Source organism: Melozone crissalis, unplaced genomic scaffold, assembly GCF_028551555.1.
Source record: "Melozone crissalis strain CALT ecotype California unplaced genomic scaffold, PUWL_Pcris_2 ptg000027l_1, whole genome shotgun sequence".
Lineage (NCBI taxonomy): Eukaryota > Metazoa > Chordata > Aves > Passeriformes > Passerellidae > Melozone > Melozone crissalis.
Window position 1 is genome coordinate 82795234 of NW_026535805.1, and position 20940 is coordinate 82816173.

General features: G+C 38.9%; 1 protein-coding gene across 1 annotated transcript in view; it reads right to left on the reverse strand.

Moving 5' to 3' along the window:
- MDN1 (midasin AAA ATPase 1) overlaps positions 1–20940 on the reverse strand; it is a 93700-nt gene that overhangs the window by 26118 nt on the left and 46642 nt on the right. Inside the window, exons 46-69 of the mRNA XM_054279886.1 lie at positions 19952–20160; positions 19265–19410; positions 18579–18781; positions 17225–17445; positions 16114–16227; positions 15192–15324; positions 14409–14518; positions 13620–13753; positions 12835–12995; positions 12384–12504; positions 11047–11257; positions 10674–10905; positions 9700–9826; positions 8645–8815; positions 8289–8503; positions 7808–8189; positions 7515–7624; positions 5730–6426; positions 4606–4767; positions 3638–3911; positions 2478–2713; positions 1716–1811; positions 1382–1476; positions 610–734 (exon numbers count right to left, since the gene is read on the reverse strand). Coding sequence (XP_054135861.1) covers positions 610–734; positions 1382–1476; positions 1716–1811; positions 2478–2713; positions 3638–3911; positions 4606–4767; positions 5730–6426; positions 7515–7624; positions 7808–8189; positions 8289–8503; positions 8645–8815; positions 9700–9826; positions 10674–10905; positions 11047–11257; positions 12384–12504; positions 12835–12995; positions 13620–13753; positions 14409–14518; positions 15192–15324; positions 16114–16227; positions 17225–17445; positions 18579–18781; positions 19265–19410; positions 19952–20160 — 4685 coding nt within the window. The remainder of the gene's footprint in view (positions 1–609; positions 735–1381; positions 1477–1715; positions 1812–2477; positions 2714–3637; positions 3912–4605; positions 4768–5729; positions 6427–7514; positions 7625–7807; positions 8190–8288; positions 8504–8644; positions 8816–9699; positions 9827–10673; positions 10906–11046; positions 11258–12383; positions 12505–12834; positions 12996–13619; positions 13754–14408; positions 14519–15191; positions 15325–16113; positions 16228–17224; positions 17446–18578; positions 18782–19264; positions 19411–19951; positions 20161–20940) is intronic.

Consider the following 20940-nt stretch of genomic DNA (forward strand, 5'->3'; position numbering starts at 1 on the left):
AGACATGTTGTCCTCTTGGAGATGTAATCAAACTGAAGGATCTGAAGCTCATCAAGTGCATTAAGTAGTCATGAGATTGGAAACTTGGCCTCAAGCCAGAGGATACTGCTTTCATCTTTACAATTCCATTAAATTTGGGGGAGGCAAGGTGCTGCCCCTCATTCCCCTATTTTATGTAACATGAACACGTGCAGACAGATTTGCTAAGAACAGTATGTACCAAAATCTACTTGAAGAATTCTTTAGGCTTTATACAGAATGTATAAAGGTGCCTTTTCCAGTTGCAGATGGAGGCCTCCTACCCTACAAATCTGTTTGAAATGTTTGTATATGCATGATATACAGCTACCACATTTGTACTTTCTTTTAGATGCTTTTTACAGACATCTTTTCTTTACATCACAACACAGGCTCTATGAGCCACAAGTAGTTTCACAAATATATACAAAGTTCACTCCATATGGAAAACCCTACACAGTCATGGAATTTACTGTAGGGCAAAGAACTATACCTGAAAGTGCTATGTCAAATTCTGGCATTTAGGATCTTAATCATACATCCTTAGTAATTACTAGAATAAATTACATTTGTTTTAAGGCCAGCACTTACCTTCTGTGTTTGCCTCTGTCTGTTCTTGAACATACTTCTCAATCATCTGATAGATTGAGAACCAGCGCTTTGTGGATTTCTCCACATGCTGCTTCATAATATTGTCTAAACTGACTGACCAGCAACTAGAAATAATAAGAAAAGGGAGAGATAAATCAAAAATATCATGGGTACTTTGGGTTCAAAACAAGTAAAATTTGTTTTCTGTATCTATTAAACTAATGGAAAATTTAGCAGGATGAAAGAACCTGCACATAAGCTTAATATATACAATCAATTTCTGAGGATCACTGTTTTCCTACCATTATTAAATATGAGAGAAGAAAAAAAGACACAGGTTTAAAAGTTTATTTTCTCAGAAATTGAGGTAGACTTGTGGAATTCCTGATTGTGTCACACTGTGGCTTTAAAAATTTCATATGGTCTTAAACAGGAGACTGGACAATAATTTTTAAGGACAATTTAATGATGATTATTAAACAGAAAAAACCTTGCAGGTTCAGGAAACATTTGGATGAAAACAGGAGAGCACTGGTAAAATATTGTTTCTACTTCTCCTGAGGCAAATATGTAGAGTCACCACAGCCTAGACACTCATTCTGATCCACTGCAGCTCCTCATTGGTGGTCTCTTTCCCTCACATATTTTCACCATGACAGATACACAGAAGCATGTTCCAAAATTAAGCCAATTCCATATTGGAATGTGCCTCCATGTGGAGATGACAGCTTACAGTATCTAAGGAAAAGCAGCATGGAAGGACAACCCTTACTTCAACTCCAGCCTGCGCCACTGAATGATCAGCTGTGTGACCAGATCCAGGTGCTTCCGCAGGGACAAGGCCCGACTGGCGTTCTCCTCCCAGTCCTAGAAAAGAACAGTTCACCTTCACACAAAGGCAGAAATGAGTCACTGCTTGGCAAAACTCATTGCACTATTCTGGATTACTGGGTTCTTGCTCTTTAAACTTTCAGCATGGAGCAAGTTCACTTCCCCAGATCCTGACAAGCAGACAGCTTTCATGTACTGTGTTTGTCACATGGTACCAAATATAGGTAAGGAAACATAAAATAAAAAAATGAACTTTATCTTAGACTTTTTCTTACCTGTGCCTTTGCAAGAAGAATTTCCAAGCCATTCAGAAACTTTGAGAGAGGACTGGAAAGTGGAAAACTCCGGATTCTGTCCATCACAACTAACAGCTGCAGAACAAAACCAGAAACATTCAGCAGCTGCACTTCAACAAAAGAAGCCATGAAATTCAGTTAATTTCTATGAGCATAACTGATCCTCACAAGAGATAAGAATTTTTTTTCTTTTATACACATTTTTAAACTGTTTTCTCAATTTAGTACAAGATCACTAGGAGTTCAGTAAGGCCAATGCACTTGGGGAAGGCAGCACAAATCACCTAAGGCAAAGAGCTCATCTGGAATCTGAGTTTCTACATTACTCCACAAAATGTAACCTGAAGACAACATAGATGCTGTAAGAGGGACTAAAAAGAATTATTCTAAAGCATTATGAAAGAAAGAGCTTCAGAAGAAAACTGAGTAGAAGCAGCAAGACCTCAGGGATCTTTGAGCTATGCCAGACTGAAGACTGCTTAAAACTCTAAGTTCAGACTTGGCAGAATTCCACTTAACATTTCACGATTAAAATATAACAGTTATAATACATACAGCAATACCTATACCTCTTATGAATAAACAGGTATGACTTCAAAACATCTGCATGAGTATTACAACATCTGTGCAAGCATATCAATGTGCATGCACATGTCTATGCATATCTACACACATACTCACACATAAATGCAATCCTAAAATGCTCCAGTTTCCCCCAAATATTTGTTGAGGTGTTTTTACCTGCACAAGTACAGGATGCTCTGGCCACTCCTGCAGTAGCCCATTTATTTCTTTAGCAAAATTGTCAAGTACAGGTTGGCACTGTCGGACTTGCTGAATATTGGGATGCTGATAGAAGTCATAAGGGCCATCTTGCTGCAGCACAAGATCCGAAGTCACTTCCTCAAAAAAGGTATTGTGGAGAAGAGTGCTCAGCAGAAGTTGGCTTCCCAAAAGACTGTCATTCATTTCAGCACCTAGGAAGCAAGTAAGGAAGACATCACACATGCTATTGGCTCTTTTCTCAGTTGAATAGATAAAGATAGGGTTTTTTTCCCCCTGTATCCCAAGCCGTAGCATTTTATCTTTTACAAGGATATAAGACTATACCACTGGAACCCAAGACATACTTAGAGTTTATATTCTCTATTTTATCAGATTTTTCTATCAAAGTACAAGGAGTGTTATAAAGACAGGCTGTAATGCTGTCAGGAGAACAGACTGTCTGTATATAAATTTACATCAAGGAGATACTACTATAAAGCAAGGCTCAGTAAAAAAGCAATCCAACACACAAAAGTAATCCCACATACATTATGGCTCAGGTGCAAACACAAAAATAAGAAACAACAGCCCTTATCCACTTCATCTTAATTACACACATGCCTAGATCAGAACTGAAATACACAGCTGTGCTTTAACAAGTGATGATTCTGAGTTATCACACATTGTCTAAAAACTTACACATCAAGTTTTTGCAAATTCAGGGTGGAAAAAAAAACCATGATACCTTTTTTCTTTTTACTTTATATACATAAGCTAAGTTTAAAATAATTCTTTAATGAACTTCATTGCAAAATTTACTTCTGAGAAATTTCTTCAAGTGCTTTATCTTCCACAGGACTATGCAGATCCTATGATCAAAATTTCACTCAGTAGTCAATACATTTTTAAACTGTGTTGGTCTTCTCTATTACCAAATGGAATTTACAAAATGCACAGAAGAATAAAAAATCAAAGTATGCCATTCTGAACATGAGACAAATCCTCTGCTAAAAGGATTTTCTGTTTTGTGCATTTTCCCCATAATAGGTGTATTTTGTGACCTGTAATGGGATTATTTTGAAACAGATCTTTACAAATCTAAACCAGCATATCTGAAATACTACTAGCAGTCTTACCAATTAAAGGATAGAATTGTGACACCAGGCATGCACCAGTCTGATAGCAGGAAATAAATGTACTGAAATAATGCTTGGCTTGATGAGAAGGCAGACTCTGTTGATACCACAGGGATCGAGCAAAGTTTAAGCACAATTGCTGATGAACCTTCATTACTGTTTGCATGGAGCTCTTGGACAAAAGGGCTCTGTCAACTTCCAGCTGGTCTTCCACTGGATCTTCAGTTTCCATTTTTTCTTCTAAGCTTGGCTGAGCTGTGATATCTTCAAAGTCCTGCAAATTACATGATAATCAAAAGTAAATTTTCATTTCTTCCTTTAATGCCTCCTCTCCTTATCTCCTCTTTTGCTTTTTTTGGCATTGCAATGACATGCTAATGATTTGCAGCTGGCACCATACAGACAGACTGCCGGTCTGAAACTGAACACAGGTGTACAGAACATTTCAGGGTGTAACTACAGCAGGCAGGAGTGCAGTACAGTGAACCCTGGGCTGCTGCCAACTAAACCTCTTTGCAGAAAAAGCAGCAGCAGCTGTGTCTGCTGATAAACCACCTCAACACTGTGTGGTTGCTTGAGGACCTGAACCATTCCATCCCAGCTGCTTTATTTACTCAAGGAGATCAGCCTTCTCCATACATAGTAGAACCTCAGATGACCTTACATGCTAAAACAAACAAAATTCCAACTTTTTACAAGTAACTGTATTATCCTTCAGTTATATAATTTGGGATTATTCACCCAAAGCACAGTACAGTTCAAGCCTGGAAATTAATCCCAAAAACATTTTTCAACCAGAAGGTGAAATAAACCACAAGCACATAACTGAATACCTATCAAAATCTACTCCAATTTGGCTTTTGGTTGAAGGAAAAACTGCTTCATTCCTCGTGTCATTTACAGCACTTATTTTCAGGAGCAACTTCAGACATAATTTTTGTGTTTCTTAACAGAGTTACAGCTATTACCTTTTCATGAAAAGGAAATCTCCTCCTGAACTCTTCTTCTTCCTCTTCCTCCTCGCTCCGTCCCTTCCCGTGGCTTTTACTCCTGTACCTGTACAGGCTGTGTTCCATTGCCTCCTGCTCCTGGGCACGGCGCTCCTGCTCGTCCCACTCGTTCACAATTGCCTAAGGAAACACAAAGCAAGATGCTTCTACACGAGTTAACATTTAACATCATCCCCTACTCCATCAATGGGACAGCATCTATTTTGCTGGGCTCTTCCCTCCTCTGTGGTCTACAGCAGTAGAAATCAAAGCCATCTAACATTTGTGAGTTACCCTCTTAACAAGCAAATGAGGAAAATGTAAAGACAATACACAAAAGAGTACTTGACCAAGTTCTAATCTGCTTTCTTAAACATTTAATAAAGAAACTCTCCACAAAGTTACCATTGGGGTGCATTTTTTTGTGTGTGTCCACCTTTGGGTTTTGTTGCTTGGGGCTTTTCTTACATAAATCAAATATTTACTAATTATTACAGGCTATTGTTTTATGCCTTGATAAATTCAAACAAGTTAATCTAGTATACTAGATTATCTTTTACAATTAATTGGAAAAAAATTAGAAGATTTTAAAGAACATCATACTAATAATTATCAAGATATGGACTTCTAAAGATCATCTAATCCAACCCCTCTGCCATGAGCAGGGACATCCTCCACTAGACCAGGTTGCTCAAAGTCTCATCCAATCACTTACAAACACTTTCAGGGTGGCAGCATCCACAAATTTCTATGGACAACCAGTTCCTGTGTCTCACCATGCACATTTCAAAACAATTATTTTCATATCCGATCTAGATTTATTTTCTTTCAGTTTAAAACTCTTATGCCCTGTTCTACAAGCCTTGATAAATAGTCTCCTTCCCTCCTTTTTATAAACTGAAAAGCCACGACAAGGTCTCCTCAGAGACATCTCTTCCCCCAGTGGAACAACCCCAGCTCTGTCAGTCTTTCTTCACAGGAGGAGTGTTCCAGTCCCCTGATGATTTCTGTGGCCCTCCTCTAGAGCTGTTTTTGCAGATCCATGTCTTGCACAGGGGACAAGTTCAGAGCAAGACTCCCAGCCATGGGCGTCCAGAGCTTACCTGACACAGATGTCTGAAGAGCTGCAGAGATTTCGGGTCCATCTCTCCTCTGGACAGTACATGGCATCGAAGGTGCAACAAAGCATTCACCAGGAGCTGCTCCAGAGTTGGGGAAGGCTGCTCAGCTCCCTCAGATCCTCCTTCAGAGTGCTTCAGAGAGAACTTTTTAAGCCCATTAAGTACCCCAACTGAATTCACTGAGCATACAATTTCTGCCCGAGCAAAGTAAGTGGGGAAGGCCCGGCCCACAGAAGGAAATGCCAGCAGAGAAGTGAGGAGGTTGCTGAGATCAGCTGGGCACACCGAGCTCTGCAGCGCTGCGCTCGCTTCAGAAGCCACCAAGCGCATGCCGTGCTGCAGCTGCACGATGGCAGCCTGCAGGGGAACGATGGCATCAGGGAACGCTGCATACTCCTCTGCCAGGCGTTTCCTGAACTGATGGTGTGACTGTTGCCACGATGCCTCTTCATTTAACAGGTTCTGCACAGCCTGCAGTGATTTAGGTCTCTCTCCGCGGAGGAACTGCAGGAGGCGGGCGAGAAGGTCTTGGACTGAGGAAAGCTGTGCTATGCTGCTGATGTACTGGTGAGCCTCCCGGTACAAGCAATCATACAGAGGAGCTGCAGGCCTGAAGGCCTTCCTCCTAGAAAGGCTGCTTATTTGTTCCTTCAACCTTTGCATTCTTTCATGCAACAGCCTGTTGTTAAAAAACAACATTGACCAGTTTAGACATGGGAATATTTTTCATACGAACTTGTTTAAATAGATCTAACATAGCAGTTAGACACAGGAAAAGAATATTCAGAAAAAACTCTGCTATTTTGTGTGAAACAACAAATAAGGAAAATACAAGGTACAGCCATTTAGCCCACACATGCAGATTTCTTCTCTCCTTGCCACTTCAACAAACTTCAAGTACTTTTTTCTTGCTACCTGACAGCTCTGTGAGCATTAAAAGAAAAAAAATTACCACAAGCAATTGGTAAAACTCAGCCATTCAGAACCTGCTTTCAATTATTATCATCTCTTTAAGCAGTAGTATGGAACTACCAGAGCATCTATATGTATAATAATGAAATAAAAAAATTCCTATTGAAAGTGGAAAATAAGGAATAACAGACAGTTTTTATCTTCACGTACACAGAACATTTCTGGAAGGCTGCAGAAAGGAGAAAGCTCTCTTGGCTTAAAACTTCCTCACGTTCCTCTTATAAAAAAGAACTACAAAAAGCCCCAAACAAAATAACAGTGGCTACAGATTCTAATATCAACAGTGTACTCTGTGTGGTAAGAAATTTAATTCATCCACTGCAACGCAGGCAAAGGCTATTGCTAAAATACACATATGTAGATTTCCCCCCAGTAATACCAGCTGAAGAACTTTGCAAAATAGCACTGGCACATATAATGGCCTTGAGAAAGTACAGTGATAGATAATTCATCTCACTTCAACTGACTGATAATGTTGTCACATTTTAAGGAAAGTACTGTAATTTAAATGTATGGCACTGTTTTTACTTCTGGGCATGGTTTCAACTTCATCAATATATGATGGCCACTGCTTTAATTGTTCTATTTTCAGCAGTACAAAGTGTACAGACAATTCCTTACTGCAAGTAAGGAGCACAGCTGCTTCTTCTCTACCACCTCAATAAGTAGATTGATACTTTAAAACCAGCAACTCTAGTTTCTACAGAAGGAGAGAAAAATTGTAAAGCTTCAGAGCCTGAGCACATAAAGATGACATGTCCATTCTAAAAGAGAGGTTCAGTGCCTGGGTGTTACCTGATATGGGGATGAATATAGTTGCTGACTGTTTCATCTTCAATACTTTTTCCTGTATGCAGCTGACATGAAAAATCATGTGTTTTCCATTCACACTCCAGCTGGTATAACTACAAAGGAAAGAATAAACCATTCACAGCAGTTCTTATTTTAGTAACCAAGGAGGTACATCAACTTCTTGGACATCAGAAGTTCTAACTGTACAGTTTAAAAATCATGATCAAGCCAAACTCCTCTGCATTGATACACTGATAACATAACAAAGATAAAAGCCAACTTGGCTTCATACTCACCTCTTCTTTTGAGTACTTGAGCTTGTATTCTCTTTTAACAGCTGGATCAAACCTGGTCTGTGGAATCCACATCTGGATCTGCACCAAGCCAATGTTCACCCAGAGGCTTCCTCGCCAGGCTGTCTCTGGTAGCTCCTGAAGCCCTTCCCCATAGAACTGATGCAAGCAAGTGAGCAGAAGGAACAGGAATTCTTTAGGAAGTAATTCCTGATCAGTGATGCTTTCAAGTATCTTGAGAAGGTACTCATATGCAACAGGATCCTTGAGGTAGAGCTTCTCACAGCACTCCAAAAATTCTTCTTGAAGATCCACTGGAATCAGATCTACCAGGGCAGAGAGCAGTCTGCCCAGCATTATTCCTTGCAGTCTAGCATCTGTGTGTCTGGAGAAAAAGGAATGAGAAAACATTTACACACAGTAAGCAACCTTCTGTAACATGCTTGATTTAAACAACAGATATGTGGAAGAGAGGTCTTAATACCTAAAATCTGCTACTGAAGGGACAGCCAGGTTGGTCCACAGCGCTGTGCTGACTTTGTGAAGCTGCTGTGCTCTCTCCATCCATTCTCCCAGTGTTACATGGGATGATGACAAGACAGGAAGCCCACTCACATCCCACTGGCTTGTCTTGCCGCTGCTAGTTAGAATTTCAAAGAAGCACTTTGAGAAAACAGCTCGGGTCAAAATGCCTGGGCCCTGAATCAAGAGATTAAGAGTTAGATCATTCAGATGCAACTTGCTCTGACTATGCTAGAGCTTACAATATTGATTTAGAAAACTTGAATTATTCAACAAGAGCATTCAGCCTAGAATTTGATTAGGTCAGAAGAGACAAACCTTCATAGAATGGTTCACATGGGATTTAGAGAAGTTGTTTTCCTCTGCTGCAGGCAGTGGCCTCCAAGTCAACCAGTAATCTGGGTCTGTGGTGAAAGTACTGCTCCAAAAGGATGCTAACACAGCATTAACTAGCTGAGATGACAGAAGAGACATTTCTTCAGGGGATATCTAAGGAGAAACAAAAACCTAGAGGTGAGAATAATGTACATGGAACAAAAGAGAATTAAGCACACACATGTACAAAGAAAGTATAATTCTGTTTTTCAGTAGGGATAGCACAAGATACTCTCCAAGATCCCTTCAAATTCACATAGCATTTGCTTGCATCTCCTCAATGAAGAGTAAACTTCCTGAGGTCAGCCCTGTCTCCTGTCTGTGAAATATGCAGCATGTTCACAGAGCAAGTTGTTAGAATACAGCCTGTAGTCCATGACTGTGCAACCTTTTGTTACAATACACAAGGATGCAGAGGCATGAAACAGGTAAAGCCATCCAATACTCTGCTCCGAAGCATTTAAGGTGAACTTGTGTTTTACTGTGCTTTGTGGGAAAACAACCACTGTATCATAAATATTAAGCAGAATTATTAAATGTTCTGCAGAAAATGCATCAAGTAGCTTTATCAATCTGTTTGATTTGTAACAGAACTAAAAAATTTAGAGGCATGGGTACAGAGGAAAGCATTTTTCAGCATAAAATTACTTTGAATATATAGATACTACCAGGCTGGCACCTTCCATCCAAACAATTTCCCATTAGGTCACAGATGGATGTATGGAACAATACTACCAAACAAAGTCATACAAAACTATTTTATTGAAGACTTTGTTGTATTTTATCTTTCAACTTTGTGTTTTAATTGCATTTTCTCAAGGCTCACAGTTAATAACCTGTCTTGTTAAAGGAAGGAACAGCTTTTGTCAAGCAGACAGAAAAACTGCATGTCAAAAATCTCAGTAATATACATATTTTGAAGAACCTTTGAAAACTTCAGGAAGATTAATTAAACTAAAGATCTGATTAAATTAAATTAAAATAAAATTTGTTCTTACATCATTCAGGTGCAACAAGTGCCACAGTCCAGAGAGCTGGTGAGAAGCAGCTGGTGTCAGCTTCAGAGAAAAAGCTATGAACTGAGCTAGATCTGAACAGATGCTGAAGTCTTGACTGCAGTTCTTCCTGTAGCAGGTAAAAAAAAATATAACCTAAGCAGTGCTTAAGCAAGGCACATGAAATAAATCACTTGGATGTTGGAATACCAACCATCAGAGTTCCAACACTTGGATAGTAAAACAAATTAAGAATGGCAAGGTTAAAATGACAGAGTTCCAAATGTTAGGGAAGAACAAGCACTCAAATAATACTCAAACCCTTGAATCCTTCAAAGCTAACAAAATCTAAACACAAGAAAAAGGGGGGAAAATGTTATCTCCTGTAGCTAGAAGCTTCATGTTGAGCAAAACATACAAAATGTTTGGGGACAATGGTTTGGGGACAAACCATTTTCTAGCTTTATAGCTTTTGTGAAAAGTCAGAACTTTGCTGAATTCAAGAGTGAACCCGTGGTTCTAGGAGTCTCATTACATAAAAAATTACTTTCACTGAAATCCATAAATGAATAGCTTTTTTTTCAGGAATGGTAGACCAGACTAAAAATAAATACACATGGCCCCTTAAAACAACACTAACACTTCTTAAATTAATAATGTTAATTCAAACAATGATTCTATGTGTGTATAGTTTACACAAAAGGAAGCATGCATGTTAGTCAACTTCCTTCATCTCCAGGTCTAATTCAGTTTTTCTGCAGTAGCCCCCAGCAGTACAGTATAAACATCTTCTGTTGATTCCTGATACACATATACCAGTTTGCTGCACAGATATATATGCACATACACACAGATGTATATCAATTACAAACATAGATTTACATGCAGATATAAAGCACCAAAGTTACAGCTTCTAGCTAGGGATTTGGAATATCATGAAAGGAATACAGGAGTTCTTTCTCCAAACAACTTCTTACCTTCTTGCACAAGCCTTGGCCAAGTAATCTGCTGTTAGTTTGTACTGCCAGAGCACCCCTATGTATTCCATTGCAGGCCACAGCTGAACCTGACTGCAGAGCTGGCCTAGCAGGGCAGGGTCTAACTGGTTGGAAATGGTGTCTTCAGGAAGCCTTTCTTCTGAATAACTGTATTTGACTCCTTCTGCTTTCAGCTGTGAATGCACAGCTTTCAAAAATGTCTGTAGCTGACCTGTTTGACAGAATAAAAGAGGCCTATAAATGTATATACTATGTTTCTTGTCAGTGAACGTTTAATATCCTTTCCATCAGTGTACAAAAGAATGGAGATGGCAGAAATCATCCTGCTGTGCTCTTCACAAGTGTTACCTACCAAAACTAACATCTTCTAAATGATTGGCTCTTATTATCAGGCCATCAGCTTGCAGCAATGCTTTCTTCATCTTCACTCCTGTGGTAGCAATTTTCACACAGCACATTTTTTCCTGCCATCTACTGTCTCCACAGGCCAATCTTAGCTCCAAGATGTTCAGTGGTTTGCTGAGAGCTTTTAACTGAGAAAAACATTCCATGCCCAGTTTATCCTGGAAACACAAGAAGGACAATTTGTTTCAGCAGTGCTAACAAAGCCACAAACAAGATTTGTGACTGCAGACAAAACCAGGATTTCAAATTCACATGCACACAACTAAAGTACAAGTATACATAACCAGCCTGCAACAACAGCCTAAAAATAATCTTTTAGTAGCCTGACTCAATACAGAAGAAGACAGAAATTGAAACAGGTGGTTACAATGCCTCCTTGTCAAGTCAGGGCTTTTTCCCCTTCATGAAGAAACTACATAGATCATGCAGACAAATGGAACTTCAACTAGGCAACTTAACGAAATCAAGGGCAATAAATACACAAAATACTAAAAAAATACCTGTTACTGTCACTTACAAGAAATTATAGTGTACACCTGCAATTTAAATACATTTGGAGGCTTAGATATATTAGATACATTTGGATGCCTAAATACATTTGGATCTTTCTAAATCCTTAGTAAGCGCTGAATGTTTTTCAGTCTCATAAAGTAACTATGTGCATTTTTTGATAGCTCAGTATCCTTGAGAGAGAAGGTCATAAAAACCCAGGTCTAATCACTAGTGACCAACACAACTGCACATGACTACTTGTGCACTCCTTTTAAACAGGGACTTGTACTCTAGAAAATTCACTAAAATATTTTTTTAAAAATTAGTTATAACAGATTCTGAAATATGTGAAGAGCAAACTCCAAAACTGTCACATTTTAAAGGCCTTGTTTTGGGAAGTCATAAGGCAGCCCCATCCTGTGCTGTATAAAAGAAAGTGCACAGATTGTTCTAAATACACCTATGTTCACTGAATAAGCAAATGGCATATTGATATTCACAAGTCTCCAAAACACAGCAAGGAGTAATATTTTTATGCTCAGGTACCCCTTTCTATTACATAAATACTTTCTTACCATAGCATAATTAATAGTAGAAATGCTATCTCTGGATAACTGATATATTTCTCAAAAGATATGTACGTTAACATGTGTTGAAATTTTTTTAAAATCGATCTTAAAAATAGAAAAAGTCTGTGTTTTCTCTGTCCTGAAAAGCAAGTGCTGTAAATATAATAAAGCCTATCTGGACATTGCTGGAACTACAAATCTTTTGCAAACATAATATTGATACCTTAAAAGGAAGGGGTCTTCCTAGAGACTTCTGTAGTATCTTCATATTGGCTGAATTACCAGCAGGATTGACCAAGCAGCTCTGAATCTGCTGTGAAATGGATTGAATTTCCCTGGAAATCCTTGTAGAGGGAAAAATAAAAAAAGGGAGAGACAGATGTGAGGAAAAAAAGTCCACAGTTAACAGAAATTTGAGAAACAGGCAAAAGGATGTAAAACGATGTATAAGAATTCTTTTACTAACGGGGTAAAAATTCTAGATGATCATTTGAGCAAGCAGAAGCACAGTGCTAGGAAACACAGATTTTAAAAACAAACAATGTTTGCATCACTAATGGAAAATAACTTGGGACACTAATCTAAACAATGCTTAGCAGCTATAACACTACAGAAAAGAGTAATTTATACAGCTATTTAACAGAAATCAAAAGCCACCAAACAAAGCCACTCACTTGTTCTGGTCTGACCCAATAAGCATCTGAGGAATCCTGTCAATGAGGTGTTTCATGACCCAGTGCCAGTGCAGAGCCAGGAGTGACAACCCTGGCGCATCCACGGTGACAGAGTCGGAGACGGCCCAGAGCCGGTCCCGCCACAGCGAGCAGCACAACACCTGGAACCAGCCAAGGGGGTACAGCGTTACCCCTGCCACAGCCTACACAACACTTCTCACTTCCAGCAGGAGAAAAAGCAAAACCACCATCACTTGTATTAACAGGTGTATTAACACCTGTATTAATCACAGTCCCACAGCGTTTTGTATTTAGTGCTACACAACCAGGACTCAACTACAGGCTCTCTAAAAACACCACACCAGCAAGGGGAACTACAGCAGCTAAAATCAACCAATCCCTGCACCAAGTCTACAACGTCAAGATTTGAGCAAAATGATATTCATGGTCTGAAAAGGGAAAGGGAGAAGTGCCACCTCTGCGGCCTGCATGTCAGCTGTCCATGTTCTCGCATTCTTATCACAGACAGAAATGGATACTCTGTTTATCATCAGTGGACAGAAATAAGTACTCCTACAGCACACTTCATGCCATCCTAAGCAAGTATTAGAGGTCACAAATACAGCCACTAAAACAAACATGATTTTTTGCCTACTGTTAGGCATATTCTGAATACAAACAGAAGCACTGCACTTTATTTCATGATCCCTGAAACTAAAATAGTGTTCTGCACACAATCTCATTTCACCTAATTCCCATAAATGTACTGTGCAAAGTCTACTCACATCATGTGTGTCATCATCACTTAAGGCCGCCTGAGTAGACTTCACCCAGTGAAGTACAAATGCATCCCAAAGCTCAAAGAAAGCAGCAAGGTTGACCACGACTACGTGAGGAAGACAGTTGTAACTCCCTGGATCTGAGGTTTGGGGAAGAGGAAAAGAAAGGCAGAGACTGAATATTCCAGCCACATCACATGACACATGTGGGTCAACTTCTGATCACTAGAACCTCTCTAAGATTGAGAAATAAACCACAACCTGAAAAGATCCAAGAAATGAAGCAACAAAAGTAGCCTGTCCTTATTTTCACAGTTCTCTGTTACCTCTATGCATTTTATACATATATTAAAAATCCATAATGAGAGTTGATTCCTTGATCAATTGCTTCTATGCAGCACAATAATTTCAATACTAAATTTTACCCTTTGTTTTAAAAGTAAAACTTCTTACTTACATAAAACAAAAACACAGCTGAAGAATTTGGTTATTCTTGTTAGCTAAAAAGACAGAAGACTATTCCAGTTTCTCTCCACTGTTATTCTTAAGTTTGGTTAATTAAGAGAAAAAATCATAATACTGATTACCTCACAGAGGCAGGACATAAATAGATACCTTAGGCATATCTAATCTAAGAAAAATGTGTTGATACCACATTAGTCCTCATCTGACTGCTTTACATTCACATATTCTTTCTTTGCACACCATGTTTCAAGTACACATTTCATAACAATGCAAATGAATCATATTTCAAATTGACTACAGAACCAAAAGGAACAGCAAAAATCAACCCACTTTTGTGGAAATCTAGAGACATTCTTAAGGCACTGTTTCTTGGCTTCTTGCTGGCAATCAAACTCTTCTCAAGGTAACTTCTCTTTTCTCGGTCAAGAAACAACACTGCCCTGAAGTAAAAATAAAGTCGTAATCAATCCAACTGGTTTAAACCTTGGCCTTATGAGAATGGTGAACTACAACATGGCATTTGAACTGCAAAGTGACATAATATATTCAGTGTATTATGGAAGAAGCATGAAGTGCAACACAAGTAATTGCTTGAATATGGTTTCTGTAGAAGCAAGTTTCACAAGGAGCAGATTCCTGACTTCACCAGGAAGGGAAAACCAGTGAGCTGCTAAACAGATGCAACACCACATCCTGTAGGATATGTGAGCAGCTGCTTTCTTACACTTTAACTTCAAAATCTGTGCACTTTCTAATCTTATTAGGAAAAACAGTCAAAATCCAAAAGCAGGAGAACTATATAAGTTTTGTCAGGGATCTCACACTGCTGCTTCTGCCTCTTTAATGCTTCATCCCACAGTTCTGATTTTTCCTTGAAGTACTGCAGCCTGTATGGAATGCTGGGAACTCTGCTCCTATTTTAAGTGATTGTGTTTAGTATGCATCTACAGAAAACAGAAGCAAAGTATTTAAATATCTGTACAAAAACCTCTGCTTGGTATTTTAGACCACACCAATCAAAACCTAAAATCACACTTGGCAGACATCTCAAGTGTTTACTCAGCACTGGTTACAGGCACTGGGCACTCTTTACAAGGTTTTTTTGTAACCCACCGATTTGCTGCAGACTTCAATAGCATAAGAAGCTGATCTGTGTGTTCCATTTCTGTATCAAAGTTCATCGAATTTCTAATGATCTCCAAAAACTGCATATTCCACCTTGGGTCCAGAGGCATCACATGTTCATCTGGAAAGGCAGACAGGACAGGACAGCAGTGAAACATCACTCAGTTCTCTTCTTGGTCCCCCTGCCTATGCAAGAACATTAGGGAAAGAAAGAAGCAGCCCAGGAGGAAAGGCAGTCAAACTCTCCCACTCCAGATATCCAAACAGAAAAGCACTAAAGCTGACTGCAGGTTCTGTAAAACAGAACAGTGACAATAAATTAAACAGGGATTAGAGTTTAGAATCTCAAGTCTGGCTCACAGTCCAGGCAAGACACCCAGGACCATCCATAAAAGGCCCAGTGTCACTGTATGCAGCTTTCATGCACCTAACAAGCTCGGAGAAGAAGCCACAGGTCTGAGCTCCCCACAAAACACCAAGGGAGAATTACAGGCCAAGCCAAGGGTTTCAGATGGGCTGACACAAATCCTGAGGAAAAAAGACCAGGGTGCCTAAACTATCAAGTCAGAAAGGAAGTGAATTTTTGAATCACTCTTGAGAACATCACTCTGAGCTGTAGGAATACATCTGAGTCACAGATACACAACCAGGACTCATGGGCAGAGCACTCATCTCTAACTTGAATAGTATGAATGCATTTAATGCCATATTTACTGTTCCAGACAGCAAGAATGTTTGTATTTGTTGTAATTTTGTTTGTTTTTTTGTTGTACTTTCTTTCATGACAAAGGCAACACGTATTTAGAATTTAGCCTTTGTTTCACTACATACATTTCCTAAGAAGGGTTGCAGTGTGTTCAGAGAACAAGTAAAGGAAGCAATGTCTTACATCCATCTTTTTCAGGAGTACCTGTCATAGTTGGCTGTAGCAACTTGATCATGTTACTGACTCCAGATGAGAGGGGACTGGCATAAAAACAACCAAGGGCTACGGCACCTGCTTCCAGCTGAATCCTCACTGAATCTGCAGGTGAAGAGGGGAGAACATGGGGATAAAAGAGTGTTTAGTACAAATAAAAAAAATAACTTCAACTGAGCCAGCACAAGCAGACTGAAACAAATCTGTGCATCCACTTTGGATATGCTGGTTGGTCATATTTTGTATTGGCTCCAAAGGATTTAAATTTAAAAGCACCAGAATGTCACAGCTGAATGCATAAATCTTATAAGGAGTTCTAGTTGAACTAGTGATACTACATGTATGCTAGTAAAATATGGTTTGTGAAAATCCATGAATTTTTACCTTCAAATCTTCCTCTCAATACGTCTATTTTTGTTTTTGAGGGGGGTGGGTGTATTTTCTTTACAATAAGAAAAACAAGAGCACACTTTTCATTAATTTTTTACATATTTTTCTACTTTATAGACCTACTTGCCTGAAAAAATGGCAAAATAAAGAGGAAGCAATTAATATAGGGACAGCACATCTGAGATTTCAGACTATAGAAGAAAGCTGAATGTGTGAATTATTTGGACTAATGGCTGCCTAAATGCTCCATGAGTTTAATGTGATTAATTCTGTAATTAAGTGAATAGCTTATCTCAGCTATTATCCTGAATGTTCTTCAGGAAATCTCAGTTCTGCAGTTTCCTGGCTTTCCAAGCATTTGTATTTTAACACCAGAACACAGAAGGCATTTGCCTGCTTTCACTATCACTAAAACAAATAGTGAAAAGGCATATTTGCTTACACAGATGAAAAACTGATCCAAAAGTAATTAATTCAGAAGTGGCACAAGTTATACACATGGTTGAATAATAAAGGATAATGTTTAGCCCAAATCTCCTTATTTCCCTAACATGCACAACCTGTTTCTGTCCCTCCCTGGAGCCTCCATGCCCTTGAATTACTGTGGATAGTTGAGAGTCTTTATAACCCACAAGTTGGAAAGGTCTGAATTTTTCCATAGAATACTTAATAACTCAGCCCTCAGACAAAGCAAAGTTAAATGATTACATACCAAGAACCTGTGGCAGATTTTTGGCTAAGGAGTTAAGCCATTTAACTCTTAATTTCCAGTCTTGATTGGTTGCCTTTTCTGTGAACAATTTCACTGAAGCCTGGAGAACTTCCATTTCATCCATCCAGTTTGCATCTATCTCAACAGCACTGAACTTGAGATTCTCAGGATTAGTGGAATGCAGAACTTTCTTAAGATCTTGCAGAGTCACTGGTAATGTCCTGAAACACAAACAAGTCCAGCAATCAAGGGCTTGAACTGCCAGATCCAGGAAAAAATATATTTTGCAGGTCAAGATGGTCTGCAACCATCTTTAGGCATCAGTGTAGCAATGCAATGATCTTTCCTCCATCATTTAGCTTTAAAACCAGTTTCCAACTTCAAATCAGTTGGCAGTGTCTACTATTAGGAGCTCACTGCTGCCAAAAATTCATCCACTATCTCAAGAGAATATGCACAGAATTTCACTGAGAAATTCTAATTGATTTGTGCACCAGAATGTTATGCAAAGTTAAATTTAAAAAGAGAGATAGGAAAAAAAGTGTCATTGAGTAAAAAATAAACAACAAAACCGAACAAAAATAGCAAACAACACAGCATATTGCTAAGAGTTTACAATTTCAACTTTTTATCTTACTACAAGCTTCCACACTTGTTTCACTGGAAGCAACCCACAGTACCTATCTGTATACCTATAGTCCAGAGGAGGTTATTAAGCAAAGAAGGCAGAAACGAAGTTTTTGCACCAGTGTTGTAAAAACTAACAGCTATATTGCACAAGAAATCATTAGAAAATTCTTTTATTTACCCCCTGCACGGGGGCCTCTGCTTCTTTCAGACAGCTCTGTCTGAAGAAGGAAATTTTTGTTTTCACCTGAAACTACTGGACCTAAAATTACTGATGAGTAATTGATTCCATGAAAACTGGAAATCCAGAGAATCATTAGTGTACTTTAAACTAGTTCAATGCTCAGGTTTTTGAAAGCTTAGAAGGAAACTGAAGGGAGAAATTTTGGGGCTCTTATTATCTACAAAACCCAGTGTTTGCATTCACATTTTCTGCTAAAAAACTCTCAAAATGAGTCAAAAGCACTTACTGAAGATTAAAAAGTCAAGTATTTTGAATGTATTTGGAAGACTTAAGAATAAAGCAGTAAATAATTGAACTTTCATTTGCAGTGGCTGTATGCAAGGTAAAGGTAACAGGAACACAGAGTATGACTGTCACAATCTCTATGAAGAGATTGCACAACATCATGAAGACAGGATTTTGCAATAAGCAATGGCATGCCATGAATAGTTCACATATATTGTTTCTCTTTTACCAGACCAAAAAAAAAAGCTTCCTGCCTACCTGCAGTTTCTGAGGTTTAGTCTATGCAGACAATACATGAGGACCTGGCCATCACACTGGACTGTGGAAAGGAGTGAGTCCTCAGCTGCAAACAGAGCCGAAGGCAGGGAGTCTGGCCACAATCCCACTGCCAGCAAGGACTCACCCCACTTGTCAGGGGAAGCCAGAGAGGAAGCATGCCTTGTAACCAATTCTAGCACAAGCTACAACAAACAACCAAAACGCAGTTTAGAGTCACATTCAAACATGCAGCATGTATTCAAGCACCAAACCTCAGGAAACTCTTTAATTACATGTATGTATTATGAAATTACTAGACACCAAGTCTTCTACAAACACTATATAATGTACACAATAAAAGTACCAAAACATTCCTACCAGAAGTGAAATAACACATTGTGCAGTTTCAGAGAGGAAGTGAATGTGTCTACAGATGAGTGTGCACAGTGTTACAGGCTACAGATGCACCAGTGAATATCCCAAAGTCTCAGCTGAAGCTGTCACAAACTACAAGCCTCAGAGTCCAAACAGGATACTGTTTGGGTCATTTCTCCAAGAGCACCATCTTCATCAGTCTCTGTCTCAGGCATTTAGGAAACAGAGGATCTCAAACACTAGCCTCATGAAGTTACATTTTTCATCTATCTAGATGATCTAAGAAAAGCTTTCAAATACAGGATTTTTACCTTTTGGTTAATCTGCAGTTGTTGTGAGCGGCCATAAACTTCCCAACAGGCTCTGTAAAAAGACTTTGCTAATCCAAAGCCTCTCTGTATTTGCTGCACAATTAATACAGCAGCCTGAAGCAAAGGTGACAAAGATGACACAGAACCTGAAAGACACACAGCAATTAGAGTGATCCAAATGTTTAGCAACTGTCAGCCTTTTAATGTGACAAACACCACTTCAGGTGTCATGATACAAAACAAGTATATCCTATTGACCTGAAAGCTGAATGGATTCTTCCCAAGGTTGCTAAGAAAATCTGACAAGACTGTAAATAACAGACAACTAGCTCAAAAGAAGACATCAGACAGCTGAGCTGAATGAAACTCAGCTGCAAAATACAACTTGTGCAAACCCTCTATTTTGCTCATTTTCACTTTGAATACATTGGCTTCCCAATAGCAAGGGACAATGTGCCAGGGTCTGATGCCGCCTTACAAAGCTCAGTAGTTACCACGTTTCCATGACTGGGGCCTACTTCCTGGGAATGCAAAAAAACCAATCCAAAAGTACCTGATTATAGTTTTATGTGCTTACTTATATCAGCACATAACACAACAATATAACCAGGGTTTAATACTAAAGACTTCATCCAGATATATATAATGAGCCCATGTTGCTAAAGAATAGTGAACAGACATTTTTACCTGCTATTGCTTCCTTGGTTTCTGAATGCACAGCCAGAAGTGCATCACAGACACTGTCTCCAACTAAACCCAAACCATGCAGGAGTAACTTCAAATCCAGACTGTCCAATATATTTCCATCATTCTCCCCAGGAACGTAAATTTCAATCCCACGATTCCGCATGGCTCTGGATATTTCCCCATGAACTGGATCCATAGAAAGGAAGAGCCTGGTGGATATTAGAAAAGAATAACTCAAGTTGGAAGCAGCCTACAACAATCATCCATTTCAACTGCCTTAACTTCTTAAGATGTAACTTAGGTCCTTAAACTATCACTCTGGAACTACCAAATCTGCTTCTCCATAAAGTAAATTCACCTTCATAAAAATGGGAACACAGTATCTAGAAATCCAGGGACAGCTACTGAATTTAAATGAGAAATCTGTATGAAGTTATACTTTACAATTAGACACAGATATTCTGCATGACTTCTAACTTACTATCTGAATTATGTCTGTTTTATCATTTGCCCACTTAGAAAGAAAAATTAGACTGTGCCTCCAAGCTATAAAGATTTTTTTGAAGTCTTAGCAACAGCTTCAAATAAATCTGTGCTATTAAAAACTGAAGTATCCAACATTCAAGTAGGTATTACTATCAATAGACACCTCTTAAAAGCAAGGAGGAAAAATACTTCTGAGATACAATGCAGTGGAAACAGGTTTCTGAAAAGTCAAGAATGTTTCCAATTCAGTGGAACCAGAGGGTATCAGTCCCAAAATCCTTATAATGAATTTGTAATAGGTAGGAATGATACAGAATCCTGTTACATTCTCCTTCCATCTTCCCCAGAGATTACTTCAGGTCTGAGAGAACAGACTGTCTATTTGGGTGGTTTGTTGTTTTTCTTTTTAAGTTCTGTCACTGCAGGAAACTCAAATATATATATGGGATGGAAAAAGCTGGGAAGAAAATTATTATGCCCATATACCAGCTTTCAAAACCAGC